We start from the raw sequence: 24731 nt of genomic DNA, 5'->3' as shown, positions 1-24731 counted from the left end.
TTTTTAAGAAGAATCCTGTTTCAGCACTCATAAGGCACCCAGTTATCTTAGAGAGGAAGTAAATAAAGATAAGAAAAAGAAGGGTGGGAAAAATAAGATTCTGTAATTTTCCTGAGGCCACAGGTAGCCAGGAATTGCTGACAGGGAGTAAATAATAGAAGCTAAATGGAAGTCGGGTTACCAGGAAGCCAGAGTCTAGGCATGCTTGTACAATCCTATGCTTTCTCCTCTGTGCAGTGGTTTAAATCACACATTTTTCTATCAAAAGTTGTTCCAGAGGGGCTTATATGTGCTCAGCCCTGTGGGGAATTCAGAAGGATAAGACCCGTCCGTGCCTCAGTAATCAGTCACTTCCTATAATAGACCTTTTAAACTGTCTTTATAGCACTGAAAGTAATGAATTCATATAATGGAAACTATTTGAAATGATCTTATTTATTTACTTATTTACTGACACTCTTCTGCCATTGAGAACATAAGTTCCTGAACCACAGGGCAGTTTTCTATCAGTTCACTGCAGTATCCCAGTGCCTGGGATGTGGAAGAGCCTCAACAAATATTAGTCACGTGAACAGAAGGAAGGAGATGGGAATATCACTTGAAGCAATAAGTCCCCTTTACAAGACACTCAGCAGTTAAGTGAGACACCATAATTGCTGTAGAATACCAGAGGTTTGAACATGCATATGATTTAAAGAGTAGAACCAAATGAGCAAAGACAGCCTGGTAGGATGTGCTGGGCCCCCAGACTGAATATGTGATCTGGCAGTGAAATTGGGACTGACCCTCCAGTTCTGGGGGATGTTGCAGGGGCCATGCAAGAAACCGCTTGACAGTGGCTATCCCAACAGAACAAGGAGGGCTCCTATTTTCTTGAGGATTTCAGAACATCAGTTTCATAAATGCCGTTGCCAAGAGGTTCTTCCTGGGCATGGCCAGGCTGGGCTCAGCCACAAGCAGAATATAATGCTGAGACCCAGCAAGTACTGCTTTGGGCCTGGTTGCAAGGGGTCAGTGCTTCATGTCCACAAATGGTTGGGCTGCTCCAGTCAAACAAAATTCCACAAATAGTTAACTTTAGAAATTCTTCTGTTCAAACTACAGCTTTTAAATCTCAGCCAGGTCAGCATCCTGTATGTAAATTTTACAGGTTTTCTTACCATAAGTTTTCCTTCTAAGTATACCTTAATGTTGGCTAAGAAACAAATCATTCCAGATTCTCATCATTTAATCGAAGCATTTAAAGAAAATAAAATCTCAACTTGTGATGAATACAGTAAACCGTTCTCTATATTATATTTACTTCTCCATAATATATAGAAGTTGTTTAAAATCAGACACAAATGGCACAAAACCCTTTGTTTACTAATGCAAGCTATTTGATTTTCATTTGCATAAATTGAAAAATAAAGGTACAGATTTGATAATGACAATAGCTGCCTTTTATTGTCCACATACTATGTGTCAGTCATAATATATTTACATTTTCAAACATCTTTTCTAACCTTCATATTAATGGCTTAAGGTAGATAATATTATCCCCATTTTACAGTGGAGGAAACTGAGGCTCAAAGTGGTTAAATGACTTGCCCAAAGCCATACAGCATTAAGTGGTAGAGTTGAGATTCAACTCACACAAACCTAAAAAATGTGCAGTTGCTTGATTCTTTAAGTTTCAAAATCTAAGACCACACAGCACTCAGATATAGAATAAGCTGCAGAGGTTTTTGTGTTTGTATTTTTATTTTTTCACATCTCTGTAAGCAGCAGCTAACCCTGCCTTGATTACCAGATCAGTACAGGCAAACATGGACTCTTGGCTTCATATTTGCAGGACCTCGAGCAATGGTCAATAGAGAATGAATGGAGGAGTGGGCGACAGGGAACAGGAAAGGACGATGGGAAGCAAAAATCCAAGTCTCCTAACATACATGGAGGGCTTACAGGTGCCAGGCGCCATCCTAAACGACATGTGTGAATTCACTCATTCAATCTGCACAACAATGCTATATGGCAGATATCACTGTCCCTGCTTCAGCCGTAGGCAATTGAAGCACAAAGTTAAAGAATAGGCTGTTTGAAGTGACAGAGCCAAGACTGGCATCCAGGTGGTTTCGCTCCCAAGCCTACGGTCTCGAGCACTGTATCCCCCTCCCACCCATCTCTGGGTCTGCAGTGTGAAGGCAGGACCTGCCATGGGTACACACAGCTCCATCCTCAAACTTTTGCGAATACTGGAAGTTTTAAGTAGACAAAGCAAATGCTGATACACATATAAAAATTGGCTAAATTCTGCTCTTTCTCAACTCAAGGTCTACAGTCTTGAGCTACTCATTTTAAACTAATCTTGCATGGTGTGTGTTAGTTTGGTTGGTTTTTGTTTTTGTTTTTTTTGTGGTACGCGGGCCTCTCACTGTTGTGGCCTCTCCTGTTGCAGGGCACAGGCTCCGGACACGCAGGCCCAGTGGCCATGGCTCACGGGCCCAGCCGCTCTGCGGCATGTGGGATCCTCCGGTACCGGGGCACGAACCCGTATCCCCTGCATTGGCAGGCGGATTCTCAACCACTGCGCCACCAGGGAAGCCCAGTTTGGTTGTTTTAACGTTTCTTCTTATGGGTTTTTGTATCTATGATTTGTGTGTACAGTTCAGTAGTCCCACCAGAGTGAAACAGAGGTTGATTGAAAAGAGGGGCAAGACAGGCAAGGAAGAATGTTCTCAGGATGGGTGAGCTCAGTCTGGATCTAGATTTAGATGTAATACCAAGGTTTCTAAGAAGAGGTAATGAAACCACCACTCTGGTAGAGAGAATACAGTAAGACCAGGACAAGTGGTACCTAAGAGCCATGGGAGAAGGGTGCAAGGTCACGTGGTGTTGGGAGGGGGGGTACAAAGAACATCCATACATGGGTCAAGCTTGACCATCAGGTTGGGGTTAAGAGATGGGCTGTTAATTCCTAGAAAAGGGTCACAACAGGACAGGTGGCAGGAACCAAAGGAGAACCCCAGTCCTAGGACCTAGTGTCCATGGGGTCAAGAAGGAATGTTGGACAAGATCCAGGTGGTGGCAAAAGAAGCCTAGGGATTAAGGCAGAAGCCTGAGAGCCAGGCCTAAAAGTGAGTTCTAGGCATTAAGAGGGTGACTACTCCTTGGCCCTCCCTGCTGTAGGGAAGAGGCAACTTACACATTGCCGGTCTCCGATTTAGACTGGTATAAAAACTGGGTGGTGCTGATTCTTCAGGTAAAGTGATCAAAGTGTCAAACTCTCAAGTTGGGGAAGGCAGAGGAAATGAAGCAGGGACTGGTATGGGACACAAAATGTGATCTATATTTACAATGCTATTCAGTTTAATCAAGCACAAGAGTATAACAATAATATTAATATATGCACATGTGTACACATTTGTAGGCATATGTATATATGTGTGTATACACCACAAAACTCAAGGGAAGCATGGCAGTGATAAAGGCCCCTAAGGATGCAGTTCTCTGGCAGGACTCAGGGCCTTCTTTCACCCCTCCCTGGTTTACCTGCTCCTACTCTTTCATTGAAGAGTCATTGTGTCTACGTGCCAATTGGCTCTGCCCCAAATTTCTCACTCTGCCTTATATTCAACATTGCGAACACGAATATTAATCAGGTAATTTCTCGTAAAGAGTTTCCTCAGCACAGTGTTCACTTCCTTTTGGTTTTGATGGGTCAATAAAGTGCCAATTGATGCCTGCCAGAACATAAATGACCCTGCCAGGAGGAATCAGTCCCAAAAAAACCTGTTGTTACCATAAAATGGCAGGCTCATTTTGAAAAGTTTAGCACTTTCTGGAAGAGCGCTGGTTGACTGACCGAATTCTAAGTTCAACGGTGAAAAGTCACCAAAAATGGTGCAAGCACAAATATTTCAAATAATTCCGACAACAAGAAAGCTTGTTTATAAGGAAAGATTATTTGTGCAATCTCAGCGTCGAAACAGTATATGGAAATTGATCACAAGTTTATCTTTAATTTTTAAGATCATTCTCTTTCTCCTCTTCTCTCTCTCCCCTTGCTCTCTTTTTTCCTCTCATTTTATGTGTAAAAATGCAACCAGGCTGAACTAAAGCAAATTGGTTTAATTCCCTGGAGGAAGCATGAACAAATTTTCCCAGCAACTTTCTAAGGCATTTGTGTATGGGTATGTGGATGGAATGTGGAAGCAGTCAGCTACGTAAACCAGTAATCAAATGAAACATTACCCATTTCAAAGTGACCTGAAACAGCATTAACATCACCAGTTAAAACACTGGGCTTGGGAGAAAGAAAAGTGGCCAAAAAAGAAAAGAAAAAAGTAAACATGTTGGTGGGACATGTGGTAGGGGTGGAAGTGGTACGGAGGGAAGAATAAAATCCACAGGGAATTAATTCCCTTTCAAAAGCAAATCTGTCGCAAGAGTGCTAGCAGGAGGTCTCTTTGATGGTATAGAAGAAAGGAGTAAAGAATACATTCAATAATTTCATCAAATTGAAATTTCAGCAGTTTACCTAAATTGCCAAACCATTAGACACTTATAAAAGTGTTTGTATGCACCCACTTTGAGCCTTTTCTAAAATAACAGGTAAACAGAACATGATTGTAATAAACATTAATGGTTCTTTTCTCTTTTATGGCTGAGACTTCTGTTGAAACACTCGTCCTTCAGAATCACCAAGGGGTAGGACAGTCCTTCATTCCTCAAATAGTTGTTCAACAAACGCTGCACAAATCTGAAGTCTTTGTGCAGCCCTTGATGTTGGGGATACAGAGATACAGAAGAATTCTTACAGATCTCAAAAAGATCTATAATGCGACTGGCCCCAGGCCCCACTCTCCTCACATCTGCATGGCATGCACAGTACCAGTGTTACCTCTCAAGATGGTTTCCACAGTCCTGTGGACTCTGCCTATGACCATGACCTGGAGTGGAGACGGCCAGCAGCCTCCTCCACAGAGGACCTTCACCTGACCTTGGAGCTCATTGGGCCTGCACACCTGATGAATAAATGCACTTTCTCCCTTTCACCATTTTCCCTCCAAATGATTTTTCTAAAAATCTAACCAAGGACATGCAAGAAAGGAGCCTACAGTTGCTTACAGCTCTGGGTGGCCCCAGGTGGCTTGGGGGCAGGGGATGGCTTTCTCAGTGGCCCAGCCGACCGTGGCCCAGTCAGTGATTACCTGCACAGGAGTGGTGGTCTTGGTAGAAGCCGTTCCCACAGGTGGACACGCACTGGCCATGCTGCATCAGCAGGGGAGGCTGGCAGGACGAGCACTCTAGCCCACTGGTGCACATGGAACACTGAGGCTGGCAGGCTGACTCGGACAAGGTTGGGAGAAAGAGAAAGGGAATCTCTGATTAGTTCAAGGGCACCACCCAGTGCCAATTCCTACACAGCCCAATTCTGAGGCTCTCAAGACACACAGAACAAAAGAGGAAGGAAAATAACTCTAGAGCCTTCATTTATGTAGCACATATTTCATGCCAGGGACTGTGCAAAGTGTTTTACATATATGAATACATTTAATCTTCACAACAACTCTACGAGGTAGAGAGTATTAATGCCAATGTTAATACTCATAGAGGTTAAGTAACCTGCTCGAGGTCAAGGTCACATGAAGCTGGCATTGGAAGCCAGGTAGTTAGGCTCAGGGGTCTATGCTCTTTTCTTCTTATCCAATTGCCCCCCAGGATCTTTCTCACTCAACCATTTTACAAGAATATCCCTTATGGCAGAGATATAAATAACTTCCCAAAAGGCTGAAGATTATGAATCAGGAGAAAGAGTAGGGAGAAGTGAATAATTACAAAAATAATAAAAGTGGTTGAGTTTTATTGAGGCCTGACTAGATCCTAGACACTCTTCTAGGCACTTTACATGTACTGACATATGTAATCCTCTCAAGACCCTCCTGAGGAAGGTACTGGTATTACCCCACTTTACAGGTAAGAACACTGAGGCACAGAGAGGTTACATTCACAGCCAGGATATGAACCTACACACTCTTAAATGGATAATTAACCCCACGAGTCAGAGATAGGAGAAAAAGTAACTATGATTTGGCTTCAACCAAGCCAAATTCTCCCAGGTAAGAGCTCCCTCCCAGATGTACTATAAGAATTCTGATTGCACATGAACCCATTCTGGATCCTCTGGTAACCCACAAGAGATAAGCTCTGTTACCAACTATCTGTGTGATATTAAGCAAGCTAGCTAATTCTCTGGCCCACAGATTTCCCATTTGCAAAATGAGAAAGTTCTCATAAGTGATCTTGAAGGTTCATGTCAACTCTAAAGTTCTATCTTGGATTACAGGAAGGATTTTTTTTTAAGATTTTTTTGATGTGGACCATTTTTAAAGTCTTTATTGAATTTGTTACAATATTGCTTCTGTTTTATGATTTGGTTTTTTGGCTGAGAGCCATGTGGGATCCTAGCTCCCTGACCAGGGATCGAACCTGCACCCCCTGCATGGGAAGGTAAAGTCTTAACCACTGGACCACCAGGGAAGACCCTATATGAGGGTTTTAATAACTGACACCAAGCATCCCAATGACTATCCTTGAAAGTTTTCAAAAGTGAAAAATCCAGCCATGGCTACCTTGTAAGCATCTGACTGCCCCATTATTTACCTCCCCAGTAAGCCTGGAAACACCCATCAAATGTTAGAAGAAAGAGACTTGCAAGTAGAGAGGTCAAGTAGCCTATGGATGACATTACTCCCTTCTAATGATTTTTGGAAATTGTTCATTTCCTGTGCCATGACCCCATCCTGGACACCAGTGAGCCTCAGTCCCCCTCCGGGCTGTCTGCCTGGAGCCTTACCTAAACAGAGAGCACCGGCTTGGTAAAATCCCAGACCACAGCTGTGCACACACCGTCCGTTCCGCAGCATCTTTGTGGGGTCCTGACAGAGGTCACAGTGATTTGGCGACTGAGAGCAGGTCAAGCAGTCTGGGTGGCAATGAACTACAACCAAGGACAAAGAGGAGAACTCAGTAAAAACCATGTAATTTCTCTTACATCCTTCTAACAAAGGATCTATGGGGTATATGGACCTGTATAGAACACGGAAAACAGAAGACTCTGGTCCCTATGAAAAAGGACCCCAAATAGCAAAATTGATTTCAATGCAAGATTTCAAGGAATTGTTCCTTGTCTGAAATACCATCACTGTCTCTTGTCTCCTGTATCCTTAAAGTGAAGACGCTAAAAACATTACCAAACTAGCCCTACTGAATGCTTCTACCTCCTAGAACACCTCTACAGATAGGAATGACTAGAGCCATAATATTGAATAGATGATTTAAGCAGATTCAATAATTTATAATTTCTTAAATGCTCTTCTTAACCTTTGATGTACATAAAAGGTTAAGACATAAAACCTACACTGCTTAAAAATAGTTATTATTCTCTTAAAAAAGTACAGTCAGTGTTCTTCTTTTTCTCCAAGATTTCAAATCTCATTTCCAGTAATTGGGATCATCACTGAAGTTAGTGGTAATTGTCAGCAAAGGACGTTTTCAGTTTTCGAAGTTGTCAAGGACCTAATTTTCAAGGTATGAGACATTATAATATGCTAAATATTTGTTTTGGAAAGCCCAGAGAGCCACTTTAGTGAAGGTAACGTAATAAACCCTAAAGTTGCTATTCTTTTCCCATGGTAAACTCTTCACAGGAACACTGATTAGCCAGAATACATTGCGTGTAACAAGTGCAACTGCCTATATGAAAAACTGCAACCCACGGATGAAAACAATTAATTATGAAATATGAATAGAAGGAAATGCCACTTCTCCAAGAGAGACTGAGCTTATAGGCAAATTACTGCTTAGCCAGAGCAACTTTAGTGCTTGCCAACAATTATTAACTGGAACTAATTCAACCCCAGGTGATTTGAAGGCAGAACAAGTAGATAAAATTTTCTTTTGGATGAAATTAATGAGTCTTTAAACTTCAAAAACCCATCTGAGAACTCCAAATGCCATCTGTTTAACAGTTCACCTTAAAGAAACGAACGTCCATAACAAACTTTCAGCAATTTTTCTTCTATCTTCAACAATGGAATAGTCCTAATGCATATATTTGCTTTTACAAGTTGTCAAATATTATGTTATTTGATGTTCACAATAATTTTGCAAGGTAGATAAGGCTGTTTTATCAACAAGAAAATTAAGATTCAGAGAGGACCAAGGACTCGTGCAAGGTCACATACTCATAATCAGTAGACTTTGGCAAATACATGGATAAAGCATCATTTGTTAGAAAAATTAAGAATAAACAAACAAGCAAACCCAGTGGGTGACTAAAGAAAATGAAGCAAGGGGTGGGAGGAGAGGAGATCTCTCTGAATTTTTTGGCAGTAAAAACATCTCAGCAGAAATAAACTGGACATGGACCCACCTGATGTGCAATCTGGACAGCACTGTCCCTTCACCACCTGAGCTAGTGTGGCTACCGGACACGGAGGACAAGAGGGCTCGTAGCAAGTTACCTGAGCCCCCCGGCACTCACACAGCTTGCAAGGACCATCCTCCCACTTCTCCCCCTCCTGCAGGAAACGGTAAAGAATGACGTTGTTACCAGAGTGCAGAGATTCAGAAGACAGTTTGCTGGTGGAGAACGTATAATTTCCATAAGAGACAAGGTGAAGGCTCCTTGTCAAACCTAACTCAAAGCTAACTCTGAAATAGGACAGTGGCAGAAGAGTTCTAAATTTAAAAGGATAGTATCTCTCCTTCTTTGTTTATAATTGGTTTATTTTAATGTAGAACCCAGGCAGAAAGATAAAGTGCGAAAGCATTCTGGAACTTCCAGAATAAGCAAGAAGCATATAACACTTGTTTCTCAAACCTATCTCAGCAAACAAACAAACAAACAAACAAAAAACCAAAAAAAAAAACACACAAAAGGGGATTACTATGTACCTAGTGATTAGCAGGTACATTAAATACAGTCTTTATAATAACAGTAGGAATCTGTTTAAAACCCTGAATTTCCTTATTGTTATTACAGTAAGAGTAACAGTAGGGTTATTGTATTTTTTAAATGACAGCTCTTGCATCCCCACTTTTAGTGGGCTGTGGATGTGCCATAGGCTTTCTCACACTGAATATTCTTTTCAGCCAAGCAAACAATGGTAATAAACATCAGTACTTTGACAGAGAGTCCAAAGTGAATTATAAAGAGCAATTCCTTTTTGCTTGCTGTCCTATTCACCCTGGAGATAGAAAGGAGAAAATGTTCCTACAAGAATGTTTAGGGAGATGAAAGAGGTAAAACAAAAGAGAATAAAAGAGCATACTTGAAAATAAAGCTCTGATAAAATGTTTATTAAGCCAACTGATGTTAAGCATTCCAAACAATTAATGTGACAGTACTTGGCAACAGTGAATGACAGTGTTAGAAAAATGAGGAATATTATCTTGAGAAGGTAGAATTGCTTTTCTTCCATTTCAAGGCAGACTGGGTTCCTGGCCCCCTTATTCTATAACCTCAAAAAATGTAAGCTTGCTCATGTGAACAAAAACACACTTGCACTTTCCCTTAAAAAGAAATCATACAACGCTGTACTGCAAACAACTTAGAGAGAATGAACAGTCAGTAGTGCCTGGGGAACAAACACACCCCAGACCCAAAAAGCTCTCTCTTCAATGCTTTGCAGTACATGAAATTGTGCTGATGGGTAAACTGAGTTTTCCAGGCCAGAAATAATGAGGAGAAAATCATCACAAGAAAGAGAAAGGACCTGTGTAGGAGCCTGTAGCTGGAGAAGTGTTAATTATCATTTGTGGGGCAAAAAAATAAGCTAAAGAAAGGAGGATAAGTTCAATAAATCCAAGTCTTGGTTATCATTACAATTCTTATTCCCAGACCACATTGTCATCAAATATGCCTGTTAAAAATACTAAGGCACTAAGGTTCCCCAGAACAGTTTATGCAGATAATTGCTTAAAATGATTTTATACATATCTATGTACAAGCTAAAAATCTATACTTACTGGAATATGTTTAACTTTACTCGCATTTGAGGACATCTAGGAACAGAGAGAAACAGAACCATATTTATTATTATACCACTAAAAATACCATTAGGCTGATCTTTTCATTTTTTCATTAGGAAATATCCATTCTTCCCCAAGTAACAAGCAACTTCATTCACTGGTTATGAGTAGAAATAAAATCTATCTATATCAAAAACTAGAAAAGCATACCAATATGAGGTGAAGACAACATTCCTAAGGAATATTTTTGAATTCTTATTCTCACTTTGTGCTGGGGTATTTGTCTTCAATTCCCCTCAATAAGAAGGACTTTGCAGTCAAGAGATCTAAGCTTATATGAGCAAATTCCTGAAACTTATATGGTACTGGAGCATCATGGGGATTTGTGCTTATTTAAAACAACTTGCTTTTGTTTAATTCCATTGAGCTTAATTTACCTCCAGAAATGGACAGGGAAATGATTAATACTGTGATTGAGAGAGAAAACTTGAATTCAATATTTACAGAATTTAATCTCCTAAATTCTTAGGAAACAAGGGTGACTAAATGATGAAATATCAATATGAAACAAACAATGCCAACAGCATGATAATAACCATAATAATGATCACATTTCCAAGCTTTCTTATATGCCAGATATTGTTCTAAGTTTATACATATCATCTCAATAGACCAATGAGGTAAGTACTATTTTTATCTCTATAACTGAGGATTAAGTAACTTGCCCAAGGTCACAGTCAGTATGTGGCAAAGTAGGGATTTGAATTTAGAGCCTGAATGTTAACCCTATGCAATACTACATGCCCAGCTTATACAAAAAACTGGCAGGTTGACAGATGCAGTTTACCCAAGTCGGGAGGAAAAAGGGTATAGGAATCACTTCACAAATCAAAGTCCCTAATCCTAATTCTTATAATCCCTTTTTGATTGGTCAGTGATGCAAATGTACTTATGATCAACTGGCATACTTTTAAGAACACATTGAATTTATCAACATTCCAAGAACCCCATGTGGAAAATAAGGGCTATATAAATAGAGCAAATTTGAAGAGATTAAGATAAATATTTTTCCCTTGGGGTATATAATAAAAAAAGTACAGACTTAGGGAGAAATAAAGCTTTAGCTAATAGGGTTTTAGAGTTGGACTATTGCAAAAACCTTCTAAATGGACCACCTACTTCCACTCTCTCCCCGCTCTGTCACTGGCCCACGTGGCAGCAAAAGTAATCCTTTTGCAAATAAGCCTCATCACAGCACTGCTCTGATCAAAACTGCCATGGGGGCTTCCCTGGTGGCTGAGTGGTTGAGAGCCCACCTGCCGATGCAGGGGACGCGGGTTCGTGCCCCGGTCCGGGAAGATCCCACATGCCACGGAGTGGCTGGGCCCCTGAGCCATGGCCGCTGAGCCTGCACATCCGGAGCCTGTGCTCCGCAACGGGAGAGGCCACAACAGTGAGAGGCCCACGTACTGCAAAAAATAACAACAAAAAAGCTACCTGTTGGACCTCATCTCAACTCCTTTCCCCCTCATTCCTTGCCTCCAGCCAAACTCACTTTCTTGGACATGCCAAGCACACTTCTGCTTCACTGGTGTTTTTAACTGCTGACCCCTCTTCCTGGTATGTTTCTCCCCCAAGATATCCCTGGCTCGCTCCCTCACTTCCTTCAGGTTTTGCTCAAATTTCTCCTCATGAGAAGACTTTCCCCATCATCTGATGTAAAAGAGCACCTCTCCACCTCAGTTACTCCCCAGCTGCCTTGTTTTCCAGGTGGCACCCATCACCGCCTGACACGTGTGTTTGTTGTGTGTGTCCCCACGCTAGAACGGAAACTCTCTGAGAGCATGGACTCTGCATGCTGTGTCGGCTTCTGTATCTCCAATACCTGGCACATAGTAGGTGTGCAATCACGTTCGTTAAACAAATGAATGGGTAAAAGAAATGAGAAGGAAATGCCCCCTCATTAAATTAGTTTTGAATGATTAATTTTTGTTAGCCTTCGGTTATTAGCCCGATACTCACAAATTCTGCATTTTCTTCATATACACAATAACCATTCCTTGAAACGCATTCAGGACAGCATTTTCCATCTAAGTGAATTAATTCTTCACCCTGTAGAAGTGAGGGTTGCACAGGCACATATCAAATTAACATCTCCAGGTAGCAGCGCTGAATTGCGAAGTGGGTGAATTCCCTGACTGGAATGAAAAACCTTAACCCACCCCTCTCCTTTGGCCCACGACTTATTCCATCTCCCCTGTGCTATCTTCCTATGAAAAGCCTAGTCAATACAGCTCACCCCTTCCTCCAAGTGCTTTTGCTTTCCAGTTCTGGTGATACTTGTGTATGATTTCCTACCCATGACCAGGAATTCACATGAAGAAGAATGGCCAAGAGTAATGTTATAGTCTTGGAAAGTTACAAGTTTCAGAAAAGGATCAGGCTACCTTTTAAAAATTATTATTAATTAATTAATTAATTTTTTTCTTAGATTCCATATATATGTGTTAGTATACAGTATTTGTTTTTCTCCTTCTGACTTACTTCACTCTGTATGACAGACTCCAGGTCCATCCACCTCACTACAAAATAACTCAATTTCGTTTCTTTTTATGGCTGAGTAATATTCCATTGTATATATGTGCCACATCTTCTTTATCCATTCATCTGTTGATCAGCCTACCTTAAATATACAAGGCTTGAACTTGTGAGTTGGTTTCATTAACAGTGCTCAAATCAACCCAACACTTTCCCCTGAATACAAAATCAGACACATCCTTATATGCACAGATGAAGTCTCAGGCATAAATTAAACAGCAGAAAACTAATTTCTATTCAATATTCTGAAACTGTTATCCAGTTCACATAATCACTATTTTAAAAATTATAAGGGTAAGGAACGACATGCCACACTGGGAAGGTAGATATTAAACTTTCAAAGTTATCATTTTAACTTCCCAACATCAATCATTTCAAATTTTTAATTTTTATCACAAAATAATAAATGCTTGCTATAAAAAATTAAATAATTCCAAATTCTATAACTTAGAAAACATAATTTCACTGTAGTCCTACCTCGTGGGGAATCTGCTATTAAAAATACAACCTCTATTTACAATTTTTCATATACATATAGTAACTCTAATATCTATAGGCTAAAGAGTATTCTTTAAAGCACTTTCCACTTTCTAAAGATATATGTACTTTCTAAAAGATGGTGATGTTTCTTTACATGAAGACATTATTTAATTTGTGATTTATATTACATTTGAAGTGCAAAAACCATCATAAGTAAAAATGGAATAATGTAAAATTGCATAAACAGAATAATCACAATATTTTATGTTTAAAAACGCTGTGCACTAAAGAAAAATAAAATAAAAGCATTAGTTGTCTTTGAATTGTAGCATTATGAATGGATTTTAAAGTCTCTTTTCTATTTCTCTTGAGTCTTCAATTTTCTAAAATGAATAAGTATTATTCTAATGAAGGAAAAGATCACTTTTAAAAGAAACACAAAAAATATATGAATGACTGTAACTTTTTATAGTATCTGAAAAGTTATTTCAAAAAGGAAGGAGTTAGATAGATCACTGTCTCTCAAAATTTCATGCCAATCAGAGGCCAATGGAGATCAGAGTGTGCTATAAGGAACAGACGTATTTACATATAAATTGCTTTGCAGGAATGTGACAAACCAGCTGGTAGTGAAGGCCTAACCCACGAACACAGTGAAATTTGCTTTCGAAGCATATAAAGGGGTTTATAAACATGTAATCTAAGTCACTTAAAACAATGTTTTGAAACAAGACAGAGTATGTGTACTTCTATTAAAGACGAAATGCATGAGAGATTCTTGAGTACCCGCTACAATACCTACAGACAAAACTGAAAATGGAGCCTGCATCACCCGGATAAGGCAAAGAAGGAAGCTTTTCTGAGTCTTCAAATGCTGCTGTAAATAACAGCAAGCCCTGCTCCTGGGGAACAAAGATGCAGTTTTGGTGAGGTAGGAATTGCTAAATAGATTTGCTATTTATAGACATCTGGATGCCCCAATCTGCATCAGTTCACTGCGGTGGGAGCTTGCTCTAAGTAGCATCTGACTTTGGCTTTGAGAAAAATTGCTTTGTGAAACAAAGCTAACTTTTTTTCTTTCTAAGAGGATTCTGCTGCTTAGGCCAGATGGAATTTGCTAACCCCTCTCCACTGAATCACACCAACATTCATCCATCAGACGAAAGACTGTGTTATTCCACTAAGCTGCCCATTGGAAAAGAAAACACTCTTTTGAGGGAATTTCCCCCTGCTGGAGAAAGGAAAGGCATCTCACACTTATGGCATGCCTACCCTCTTCCGTGCACTTTGCCACAAGCTTTGATCCCCCCATCACTTGATCCCTCATACATGAATGCGAGGTCCTTATTTTAAGAAAAAAAGTAAATTGACTTCTTCATCTGAATTCATGCTCAAAGATAATACTAAATATAGAAACACATGGAAATCATATTGCACCATTCTACTGTTGATTTATTTATGTTTCCAAGTCCAGGAATTTGGTTTTATATATCAAAGACAAGGGTCATGCCATTTCCCCCTTTTTTTAATAAAGAACTGTTTGCTGATTTCAGTGCAAGACGGAACACTGCTGTTGCTAACAGTGCAATAATTATTACAATGGTGCAGATGCACAATTTTGCCTCTTTCTTTAGCGGTTTACTCTTCTGCACCTTTGCAGATGTAGACACACTCAGACTTATTCCACCTTTGGTATGCAAGATTAGAAATCAAATGATCTTGATATATTTTAGGAAAGGCAGAAAGTAGGGCAGAATTAAATAAAAATACTAGTAGCGTACTTTCACTGCTCCCTTTGGCAGATTTAGTCATTTTCTCCAGGTGCTCCTAATGCATTTAATTCATAATCATTTATGTCACTGCAGATTATAGTATCTGGTTATGTATTTGACTTCCACCAAAGCCTGGGAACTCTTGAGATTAAAATGTGCCTTATTCATCTTTTTATCTCCAGGCTAAGCAGAAGTTAGGAAGTTAGTATCCCAGGCTTTCATAAGGTCATTAGCTAGAGCTATTTACAGAAGTATGGCACAGAATGAAGGCTAAGGGATATTTGTGTAGGATTCAATTTTGGTTAAAATTTCACCTCTGGTAGTGTATCCAGTTTAGAACCCAGTGCCTTAAAATAAATGGTACGTGCTAGTTGATTCAAGATCTGGAGAAATAGACTAAAAGCATTAGAAGTCCTCAATTCATAAATGAGAAGATGGGTATAGGAGGATGAGTTGGGACGGGACAGTGCAATGGGGTGACCTGGGGAATCCTGAGGCCCTTTCCACTTCCTTACGAAGCTGCTCCCCATTTTCCTAAGAACAGAGGACAGGAACTGGCTTATGCTACCAAAGGCAGGAGCCATGGAAGATTGGCAGGTACTTGGAAATGTATTACATTGGGGATAGCGGGTCAAATTATTTTCTGTGCCTGAGACTCTTTGTTTAGACCTGACTGAAAATAGGTGGCTAAAGGACCCACCCTACTAGGAGCCCTCTCCCAGATTTCCCATAAGCCCTGGGATATCAGACAAATTAAAACCTTGGAAATAACCCAGCATCCTCTGGGCAGGCTGCCGAGGCCAGGAAGCTCAGCCTCAGCCCAAGAGCGAGGGAGACAGAAAAGGGCCCTGACTAGGGTTTTTCTCATCTTCATCCAACCATTTGGATTTCCCTGACATAAAGAAAGAAAAGCCATGAAAAGGCAAGTGGAGGGAAATAAATCTGCAAAAAGCAAGACCCTCATTACCTAAATGTGTCTCAGCGCTACCAAGACAAAGAAGTAGAAGGCAACATGAAAAAGAACTCTGTAGCTGACAGCCTTGTTTGAATGGCTGTTCCTCTTTGGGAACCGTGTTAAGAGTTGCTGAGGTGTGGGGGAGAAGTTGAAAGAAAAATGCCTTCACAGACACCCCGCTCTTCAGATCTTCCAAGTTTCCCTCATCGACTCAAGTTCACAACCCCACGGGGAAACTGCTGGAGCAGATAGGAGTAGCGAGGGAGAAGGAGACAGCTTTAAAAGCAGTTTGTTGTGCAGTGGATCAAAATCAGGTGCAAAGGGGTAAAAAAGCCATCTCCCCACAGTATACATCTATAGTCCAAACAGAGGCTACTTTGTTGGAAGATTCTAGAAATTCTGCAGACAGCAGAAGTCAACAGAGGTTAACAGATTTAATTATTTATGAGGTCTCCCTCCCTGTCTCTTTAAAACAAAAACAAAGACAAAAACACATTTCATTTTCTTTCCCGATTCACAGGAGCAACCTCTAGGTGTTGGCTGTTCTTTCTGCTAAACGCTGCCAGTGGGGCCTGCAACAGAAGGCGGGCCACCGGAGCACCTGCGGACTCTGTTTCACAACCAGAGCGAGCTGGGCGGCCACCCACAATGAGGCCCAGCTGCGCTGACTGATAGGCTAATGTCCTATGTCATCCCTTCCAGTCCAAGTCTCTGGCTCAGGGCTTTCCATCTGACCAGATGCACTGAGAGCTAAAAGCTCCAGGACGCTGCTCCAAATCAGTCTAAACAAAGAGTGGCATTTACTTTACACCACAGAATGCTCATGCTAAAAGCCTCCTTGAAATTGAGCGTTCAACCTGGTCACCCCCTCTGCTGCCGAGAGGGAAGGGACAGGTGAGGGGCCACCAATCCCGCTGGAGATAGCATTACAGTCCAAACGGAGATGCCTTCGTTTCTTACCCGGGCACACTCCACTTTGGCACACTCCCCAGTCCGGCAGGTCACTTGGCCGCGGTCACACGTGCAGAACTCACAGGGCGAGCCCTGCCATATTTCATCCTGGTACCGCACAAGCCCCCCATGCGAGCAGCTTCCGGCAGGAGACACACAGTCCTCGCAGCATTGCCCATGACGCTGAGCCCTTCTCTGACCCTGAGGAAACAGAGAGAATGGCGGGGAAAGGGCAGTGATCAGGAGGGCGCGAAAACATCCAACCTGATGTGGCAGAAGGACATAAAACACCAACTCTGTGTGCTGTTTTCTTTCCCCACCTAACCCAGCTGAGGCACGTTGCCCTCCCCCTCCCCCTCCTTCCTGGGAAGCAGGTCCTTCCTGCTTCCGAGCATCATAAAAACTTTTGATTCCCTCAAAGGACACACTGGACTAAGAAATGCATTTCCTAAATGACCCCGAATAAAGGTTCAAAAATCAAGCTACACACTCAAATACCTTTTTGCATCTTAACGGAGGGCAGGCCTGTTTGTAGCACCTGACCTCACCCCGGTCACATATACACGTGGTGCAGGCATTTTCACTCCACTGCTCACCATGCTGAGTGAAGAAAAGAAACAAAAAAGTGGAAAATCAAATGTCACATATATCAAGTAGAAACACAAGACACATGACACAATTTTTTAATCATAGTTTTTAATTGAGCCATATCGAATGTACTCTTGAGAAATCATATCATTTAGGCAGCAAGAGGCTCTAAGAAAAAAAGTCAATAAACGTCCAAAGAGAACTTTGGATTCGTTTTCATCCAACTATATTCATTCCACAGGTGCCTTGAGGGCCTGCTCTCTGCCAGGCACACAGAGGGCCTGGAACATCAAGATTAATAGGAAGACCCTGTTTGCTGGCTACTCGGTGGTCATTCTTTAGCTCTTCTTTGCTGGGAGACCCAGTTCTCACTGCTACACACTCATGTTCCCAGCTTCCCTTGCAGCTAGTGCACAGACTTTGTCCCAGTCCCAACCGAGGGGACCTCAGGGGAAGTGTGCTAGAGCAGTAGAGGTTGAGGAAAAGACTCTTCTCCCCCATAGAAGAAGAAAAGCCCACCCCTTTCTTCCACCAGGCTTTAGTCATGATTGGTTGAGGACGAGATGCCTGAAGCTTTGGAAGCCACACTGGGACATGAGGTGACAAGACAGAAAGCAAATGCCAACATGCTGAGGATGGCAGGGTGGAGAGATCAAAAGAGTGAAAATCCTTGACAACATCATTGAGACCTGGATTGATCAACCCTGCAACTGTCCCACCTCTGGGCTTCTTGTTATATGAGATAATAAATGTTTCATTTTAGCTACTTGTAGAGGAGCATTTCTGTTGCTTGCAGCCAAGGACACCATAACAGATATAGAGGCTCTCTCTTCCAGAAGAAATTAATCTAAGCACATATGTGGCTACTGTATTGGACAGCACAGATCTAGTATATACAAAAATCCTTTCCCCATTAGCAATTTTCATTTATACTTCAAGGGACCCATCTAGAATTTGTGTCATCCATCCCCTAAAACTCAGTTCCAGATTCTCTACTGAGAGTCAAAAATCCCAATTTCTATTTGGTTTTCCTTAGAATGACTGGCAAACAAGGGAAGCAGATGGGTTAATTTTTTATATATTCTTTGCTTTCGAATAACATAACCTTCTTTTGGCTCAGCTAGGCACTCCCAAGTCAGAACATTCATTTATTCATTCATTCAATTTGTTGCACCTACTTTTATTTAGTACCTACTCTGTGTTGGGTAGTTAGCGAAACTGCCCCAATAGTACTTTCACGTTTTCAGGCTCCACCACCCCCAGCTTCTTGCCCTTTTCCCTCTCTCACCTTCCACTCCTATGCTCCCGACCCCACTGTAAGGCAGGGGGACACTGTCTCTGGATATCAGTGCATAAAATCCAACCAAAGCAGACAGACATTCCCAGAGCCTCCAACATAAGTGCAAACTGACAGTAACCAATGATAGTCTTTTTTCCCTTCAAGATGTGTGAACAGTAAGTTCACCAAGGTCCATGAAACAGGTCTGCCTGCCAGCACATTCTTTCGTATTTCTAATTCCCTCCAATTCAATTTTTTCACAAAGGCTTCCCATGAAGAGAAGAAAAAAGCCGTTTATGAACTGAATTACTAATCCTGGCAAAGAGTCAGACGTGGGTGGGGGAGGTATGGTGGTTAGAAGGGCAGAGGACAGATGTGTAAGAATGGATGTCAAAATACCTACATGGGGCACATCAAAGCTTACCTCGTAAACTCGGCCAGCTGCAGAGCAGGATCGCGAAGAGCACTGAGGGCAACATTTTCCAGGGACTCGGACTACAGTTTCGCCCTTAACACCCCAAAAACAGTCCATCAAAAGGCGGCATTAATAAAATCCACAACAGTAGGAAAATTTCACTCACAGCCAACTCAATCATGTGCCTCAAGCCTTCAGAAACAGCAATTTCCTCTCATTTAATATTTAGTAGTCACCTGGTGCTTTGATAAGAGTTAGCACTTTTCAGGGCAGTGTGACTCTTAAGAAGTTTGCACATTCCTCAAGACCCATCCACTTCTAAGAACAAACAAAAGCACAACTAATAACAATAATAATAGTGCTTTGTGTTTGCCAGGTACTGTGTTAAGTGTTTTACAGGACCCTGTGAAGTAGATGCTCTTATCCTGCCTTCACCAACAAGAAAAGTAAAGATCAGAGAGGTTGGGTGACTTGTCTGAGGTCACAGAGCTGACCTGGTAATAGTACATGTTTCGCAGAGGGACTTCAGAGCACCAACCATTTAACACTTAAGAACATTTACCTTCCTGCTGAGTCACTGCTAATCTCAAAGTGAAGGTATCCCTCCCTTGATAAACTACCTCACTATTCTTTTGCAACTTTGTGGGAATCCACACGTTTATATATATGCATTAGGAGTCCTTAACATGAAAATAAAATCAGTCATGCCCCTAGATATCTAGGAATAAGCCAGTGCAGAGAAATGTGGGTGACAAACACTAAATGCCCCAAGAACCCCCTACCGCCTTATTCCTACAGTTTCAGCTCTACCACCTGCACCCTCAGAATATTAGACCCTTTGTCACCACTGCCCTAAGAATTTTCACAGCAATGATCTCCTCGTTAATGCCAAAGAATCAGCTTCTCACTTTGACATCACCACAGCCTTTTGAATGGAAGGAAGGTAGGCAAATTAAAGCCAAGAAAAGGAGGATTAGAATAAACCAAGTTTCAGTGACTAAGAAGTGGTAGATCTTATAAAGAAGATACCTCCCGAACAGTTAGCTGCACTTTCTCTTACAAAAAGCAGAGAATGAGATTTTATTATCATGGTTGCTGTGGAATTGCCTCGGCAAGAAAAGAAGGCTGGTGTACTTTGGGGCATGTGTGTGGGGGGGTGTCAAGTAACCTTAATTTTTCATGGAAAGTTCCAGTCATGCTTTAGTGGCTTTTTTAACCCAATTATATATGATCAGCTAGAGTAATGCATTACTATCTAATAGGAATTTATTTCAAACACCTGAATCACTGGAATTCACATGACAACTGTTTTCTCTGCTTTAGGTTACCTTATTTCTTTACAATTCTGTAAAAATATTATGACCATTGATGTTTAATAGAGTATGTGAAAATTGGACAGCGTTGAAATCATTGAGCATTTCTTGACCTCAGAACTCTTGAGTTTAATGAAATTTCAGTGAGGAAGTAAAAATAAAGGTATATCTGATGTCATATTCACTATTCAGTAAGTTTATGGAAGTAAACAATGAACTTTTACAACGTTAAGTAAACAGGGGACAAATGTCATGATCACAAATCTTGAACAGAAATATAGAGGTAGTATGAATCTATCTTAACCAGCATGGAGTAAACCCAAGGACAGGGGCAGAGTCAACTGGGAGGTATGGGTGGCAGATAATTACCTGTGTAGAGGCTGGTACAGGAAAATCAAGTTTCCGATTCTTACTGGCAATACTTAATTTTATATTTCATTGACAGAAACAAAACCTTTCTTCACAAATAGAGACCAAAAAGGGCAGGGAGGAAAAGCATTTGAAGAGAAAATATCCCATTACGTGAGAGAACTTCTTGACTGAGAATTGAGATCCCATAAGCAGGACTGGAGAGGCAAGTAAGAAGAAGGTGAGCAGCAAAGTGGGTTAGAGAAAAGGGAAAGGCATTTTAGCTGTACATTTTTGTTGCTATCATACACTTGAATCTCATTATTTTGGTCTTCATAGATTTGCCCTTCCAAACCTATAGACTACCCAGGGGCTAGTATGCTAGGGACTGATGACTAAATCCAGCCCACCACCAATTTCCATAAACTTTTATTGGAACGCAGCCACATCCATTCATGTACGTATTATCTATGGATGTTTTTGTGCTATAATGGCAGAGTTGAGTAGTTGTTCCAACTATATGGCACACAAAGCTGAAAATGTTCACTATCTGGCTGTTTACAGAAAAAGTTTGCCAACCCCATGGCTAATATGGTACCCTCAGTAATCACAGGAGTTCAATACCAAAATAATATATGATTAATGTCATTACAATTTTGGGTAGGACCACCATTAAGGATATACAGTTGACCCTTGAACAATGCAGAGGTTAGGGAACTGACCTCCACACAGTTGAAAATCCGAATATAATTTATAGTCAGCCCTAGGTATCCATGGTTCCTCCACATCAGTGATTCCGCATCCGTGGATTCAACCAACCATGGATCGTGTAGTACTGTACTATTTACTATTGAAAAAAATCCATATAAGTGGACCCACATATTTCAAACCATGTTGCTCAAGGGTCAACTGTATTTAATTATGGTTTTCCATATTCCTTAAATAAAAATACTTATGACTAAGTTTATAGTATGTTATGGCCCACAGCTCTTGACAAAATATCTTCTCCTATAACACCTCTGAAGATATAAAAATGAGATGAAAATTCTACCACCAAAAAGTAGAACAGCCAACTTTCTACCATTGCCGAGGAAGTCCCACTGACCATAAGACTTTCTGTGGCCTTTCTTTGCTTTATAAACCCAAACAGAAATAAGAACCATCATTTCTTCCCAACTCTCTGCCTTCCAATATCAAACACAACATGGGTTTGTTCCCTCAGTGTGCGGCCACTGCAGTTTGAAGCCATTAGAGTGCCATCCTAGCCTTTCAACTCCCTCGATGTCTTTCTACCTAAACAGAGCCCATAATGTAAAAAAAAAAAAAAAAAAAAGGAAAACAAAAAGAGTGGGAAGTATGTGTGTTGGGGGAGGTGGAGGAAGTGATGAAAAGTGGGGAAGAAGACACACAAATGTAAAGCACACAGTCACCGAGAAACATGGCGAGAACCCTTGCAAATCGGGGATTATAGTTTTACATTTCATCAATTCAAAATGTAAGAAGGTTGGACAGTGGAGAGAGAAAAATATCTGATCTCAGTACAATAGAGCTACACTAAATGAAAATCTGCCAGACCCTTGGTCGAGGAAACACGCACCTTTGTTAGCACTTGGCTATGGATCCAAGAAAGGGAATTAGCCAAGGGCAGGCTGCTTACTCTTGCAGTTTTCAAGCACTGGGTATGCACAGATTTCTCTTGATCAAGGCTGAGTAAACAGAAAGAAAAGAACTTGGGGGAAAAACCCTAAAGAGCAAGAGAAAGTAATAACATTCTGAAGATGCACAGAAAGAACAGATTTCTGAAAACTAAGTACTGCAGGATCTAAAATAAAAGATTTAAAAGCCATTTTGCAACTTCAATAAGATAGAAGAAAATGCAGTCTTTATTAAATAGAAGGATGAAGCGATAAAGAAAAAGCATTGGGGTTAAAAAAAGATGAACCACTGATAGGAGAAATAAGGAAGAATTAAAAGAAAATTAAAGGAAAATCATCAAATTAAAATCAATACTGGAGGCAGTAAACACAAACTCAAGAAGCTCTCTCCATAACGCAGAGGAAAGACACAAAAGTGAAAATGCTGAGAGAGAAAGTGACCAAAAATGAGGGGGAAGGCAGGGGAGCAATCTAAGAATCATAGGTGTTTCTGAAGAAATGAGAATAATTGGAACAGACATGACTAATCAAAGCTGTAACCAGAGAAAACATTTCACACCTGGAATATAGACTGAAACGGCTTCACAGTATTCTAGGCAAACTATGTGAAAAGATACCTCACTTGGAAATATCCTGGGAAAATGTTTTAATTATAAAGATGAGGAAACATCCTGCAAGCATTCAACAGAGTAAACTAGCTGAATATAACAGAATAGAAAGCAGAAAAACCTCAGACTCCTCCATGGCACTAAATTCCAGAATTCAATGGAACAGAGTTTATAGGGTCGATATGTGAAAAGATTATAATCTCCTTAAATTTTAGACTGCTGCAAATTATCTTTCATGAATGTAGGCAAATAGAAAATAATTCTCAAACACTTAGTGGCTCAGAAGACATACCAATTTTTATCTTTTTTAAAAAAATCTGAAGATGGAAGTTCAATTCACTTAGATTAATCAATATTGGGAATGGGAAAATTATAGTATCAAAAAATTGATGGGAGAAAATATTTGCAAATGAAACAACGGACAAAGGATTAATCTCCAAAATATACAAATAGCTCATGGAGCTCAATATCAAAAAAACAGACAATCCAGTTAAAAAATGGGCAGAAGGCCTAAATAGACATTTCACCAAGGAAGACATAACAGATGGCCAAGAGGCACATGAAAAGATGCTCAGCATCACTAATTATTAGAGAAATGCAAATCAAAACTACAATGAGGTATCACCTTACGCTGGCCAGAACGGCCATTATCAAAAAAGCTAGAAACAATAAATGTTGGAAAGGGTGTGGTGAAAATGGAACCCTTTTGCACTGTTGGTGGGAATGTAAATTGATACAACCACTATGGAAAACAGTATGGAGGCTCCTTAACAAACTAAAAATAGAACTACCATATGACCCAGCAATCCCACTACTGGGTAATATACCTGAGAAAACCATAATTCAAAAAGAAACATGCACCACAATGTTCATTGCAGCACTATTTACAGTAGCCAGGACAAGGAAGCAACCTAAATGCCCATCAACAGATGAATGGATGAAGAAGATGTGGCACATGTATACAATGGAATATTACTCAGCCATAAAAAGGAACGAAATTGAGTTATCTGTAGTGAGATGGAGGGACCTAGAGTCTGTCATACAGAGTGAAGTAAGTCAGAAAGAGAAAAACAAACACAGTATGCTAACACATATACACGGAATCTAAAAGAAAAAAAAATGGCACTGATGAACCTAGTTGCAGGGCAGGATAAAGAGGCAGACATAGAGAATGGACTTGATGACATGGTGTGAGAGGGCGAAGCTGGGGCAAAGTGAGAGTAGCATTGACATATATACACTACTGAACGTAAACTAGTTGGCTGGTGGGAAGCAGCAGCATAGCACAGGGAGATCGGCTCAGTGCTTTGCGATGACCTAGAGGGGTGGGATAGGGAGGGTGGGAGGGAGACTCAAGAGGGAGGGGATATGGGGACATGTGTATGCATGTGGCTGATTCGCTTTGTTATGCAACAGAAACTAGCACAGTATTGTGAAGCAACTATACTCCAATAAAGATCTATTAAAAAAAATCGGTGATAATAGTATCAGTAAGAACTCTCATCAGACTGAACATTTTAATTAACCTACAAAAATGTGGATGGGCTAGGGCTCTGTTCACAAGGCGTCTGGACAGAAGCTGAAGGCAAGCAATTTCAGTATGAATTTACATCACCCACTAAGGGAACAACCACTTATTTGAACACAGGAATTTCTCCTGTTGTCAGAGATGATCACTAACTCCTAACATTTGATTTTAACTATGCAAACAAATATATCCACATTTGCCTACCAAAAAATTGGAATGAATTT

The 24731-nt window shown here is 40.7% G+C and overlaps 1 protein-coding gene across 2 annotated transcripts in view; it reads right to left on the bottom strand.

Moving 5' to 3' along the window:
* The window catches only part of FRAS1 (Fraser extracellular matrix complex subunit 1), a 450824-nt gene that overhangs the window by 231374 nt on the left and 194719 nt on the right, over positions 1–24731 (bottom strand). The window contains exons 7-14 of one of the 2 annotated variants that reach the window (XM_059065863.2): positions 19065–19148; positions 17272–17373; positions 16783–16974; positions 12040–12129; positions 10015–10050; positions 8417–8564; positions 6839–6982; positions 5193–5327 (exon numbers count right to left, since the gene is read on the bottom strand). In XM_059065863.2, the coding sequence (XP_058921846.1) occupies positions 5193–5327; positions 6839–6982; positions 8417–8564; positions 10015–10050; positions 12040–12129; positions 16783–16974; positions 17272–17373; positions 19065–19148 (931 nt within the window). The remainder of the gene's footprint in view (positions 1–5192; positions 5328–6838; positions 6983–8416; positions 8565–10014; positions 10051–12039; positions 12130–16782; positions 16975–17271; positions 17374–19064; positions 19149–24731) is intronic. The other variant, XM_067035878.1, reaches the window with a different exon arrangement.

Source organism: Kogia breviceps, chromosome 6, assembly GCF_026419965.1.
Source record: "Kogia breviceps isolate mKogBre1 chromosome 6, mKogBre1 haplotype 1, whole genome shotgun sequence".
NCBI lineage: Eukaryota > Metazoa > Chordata > Mammalia > Artiodactyla > Physeteridae > Kogia > Kogia breviceps.
The sequence above is the reverse complement of the archived record's forward strand: the minus strand, read 5'-3'. Positions and strand labels throughout refer to the sequence as shown.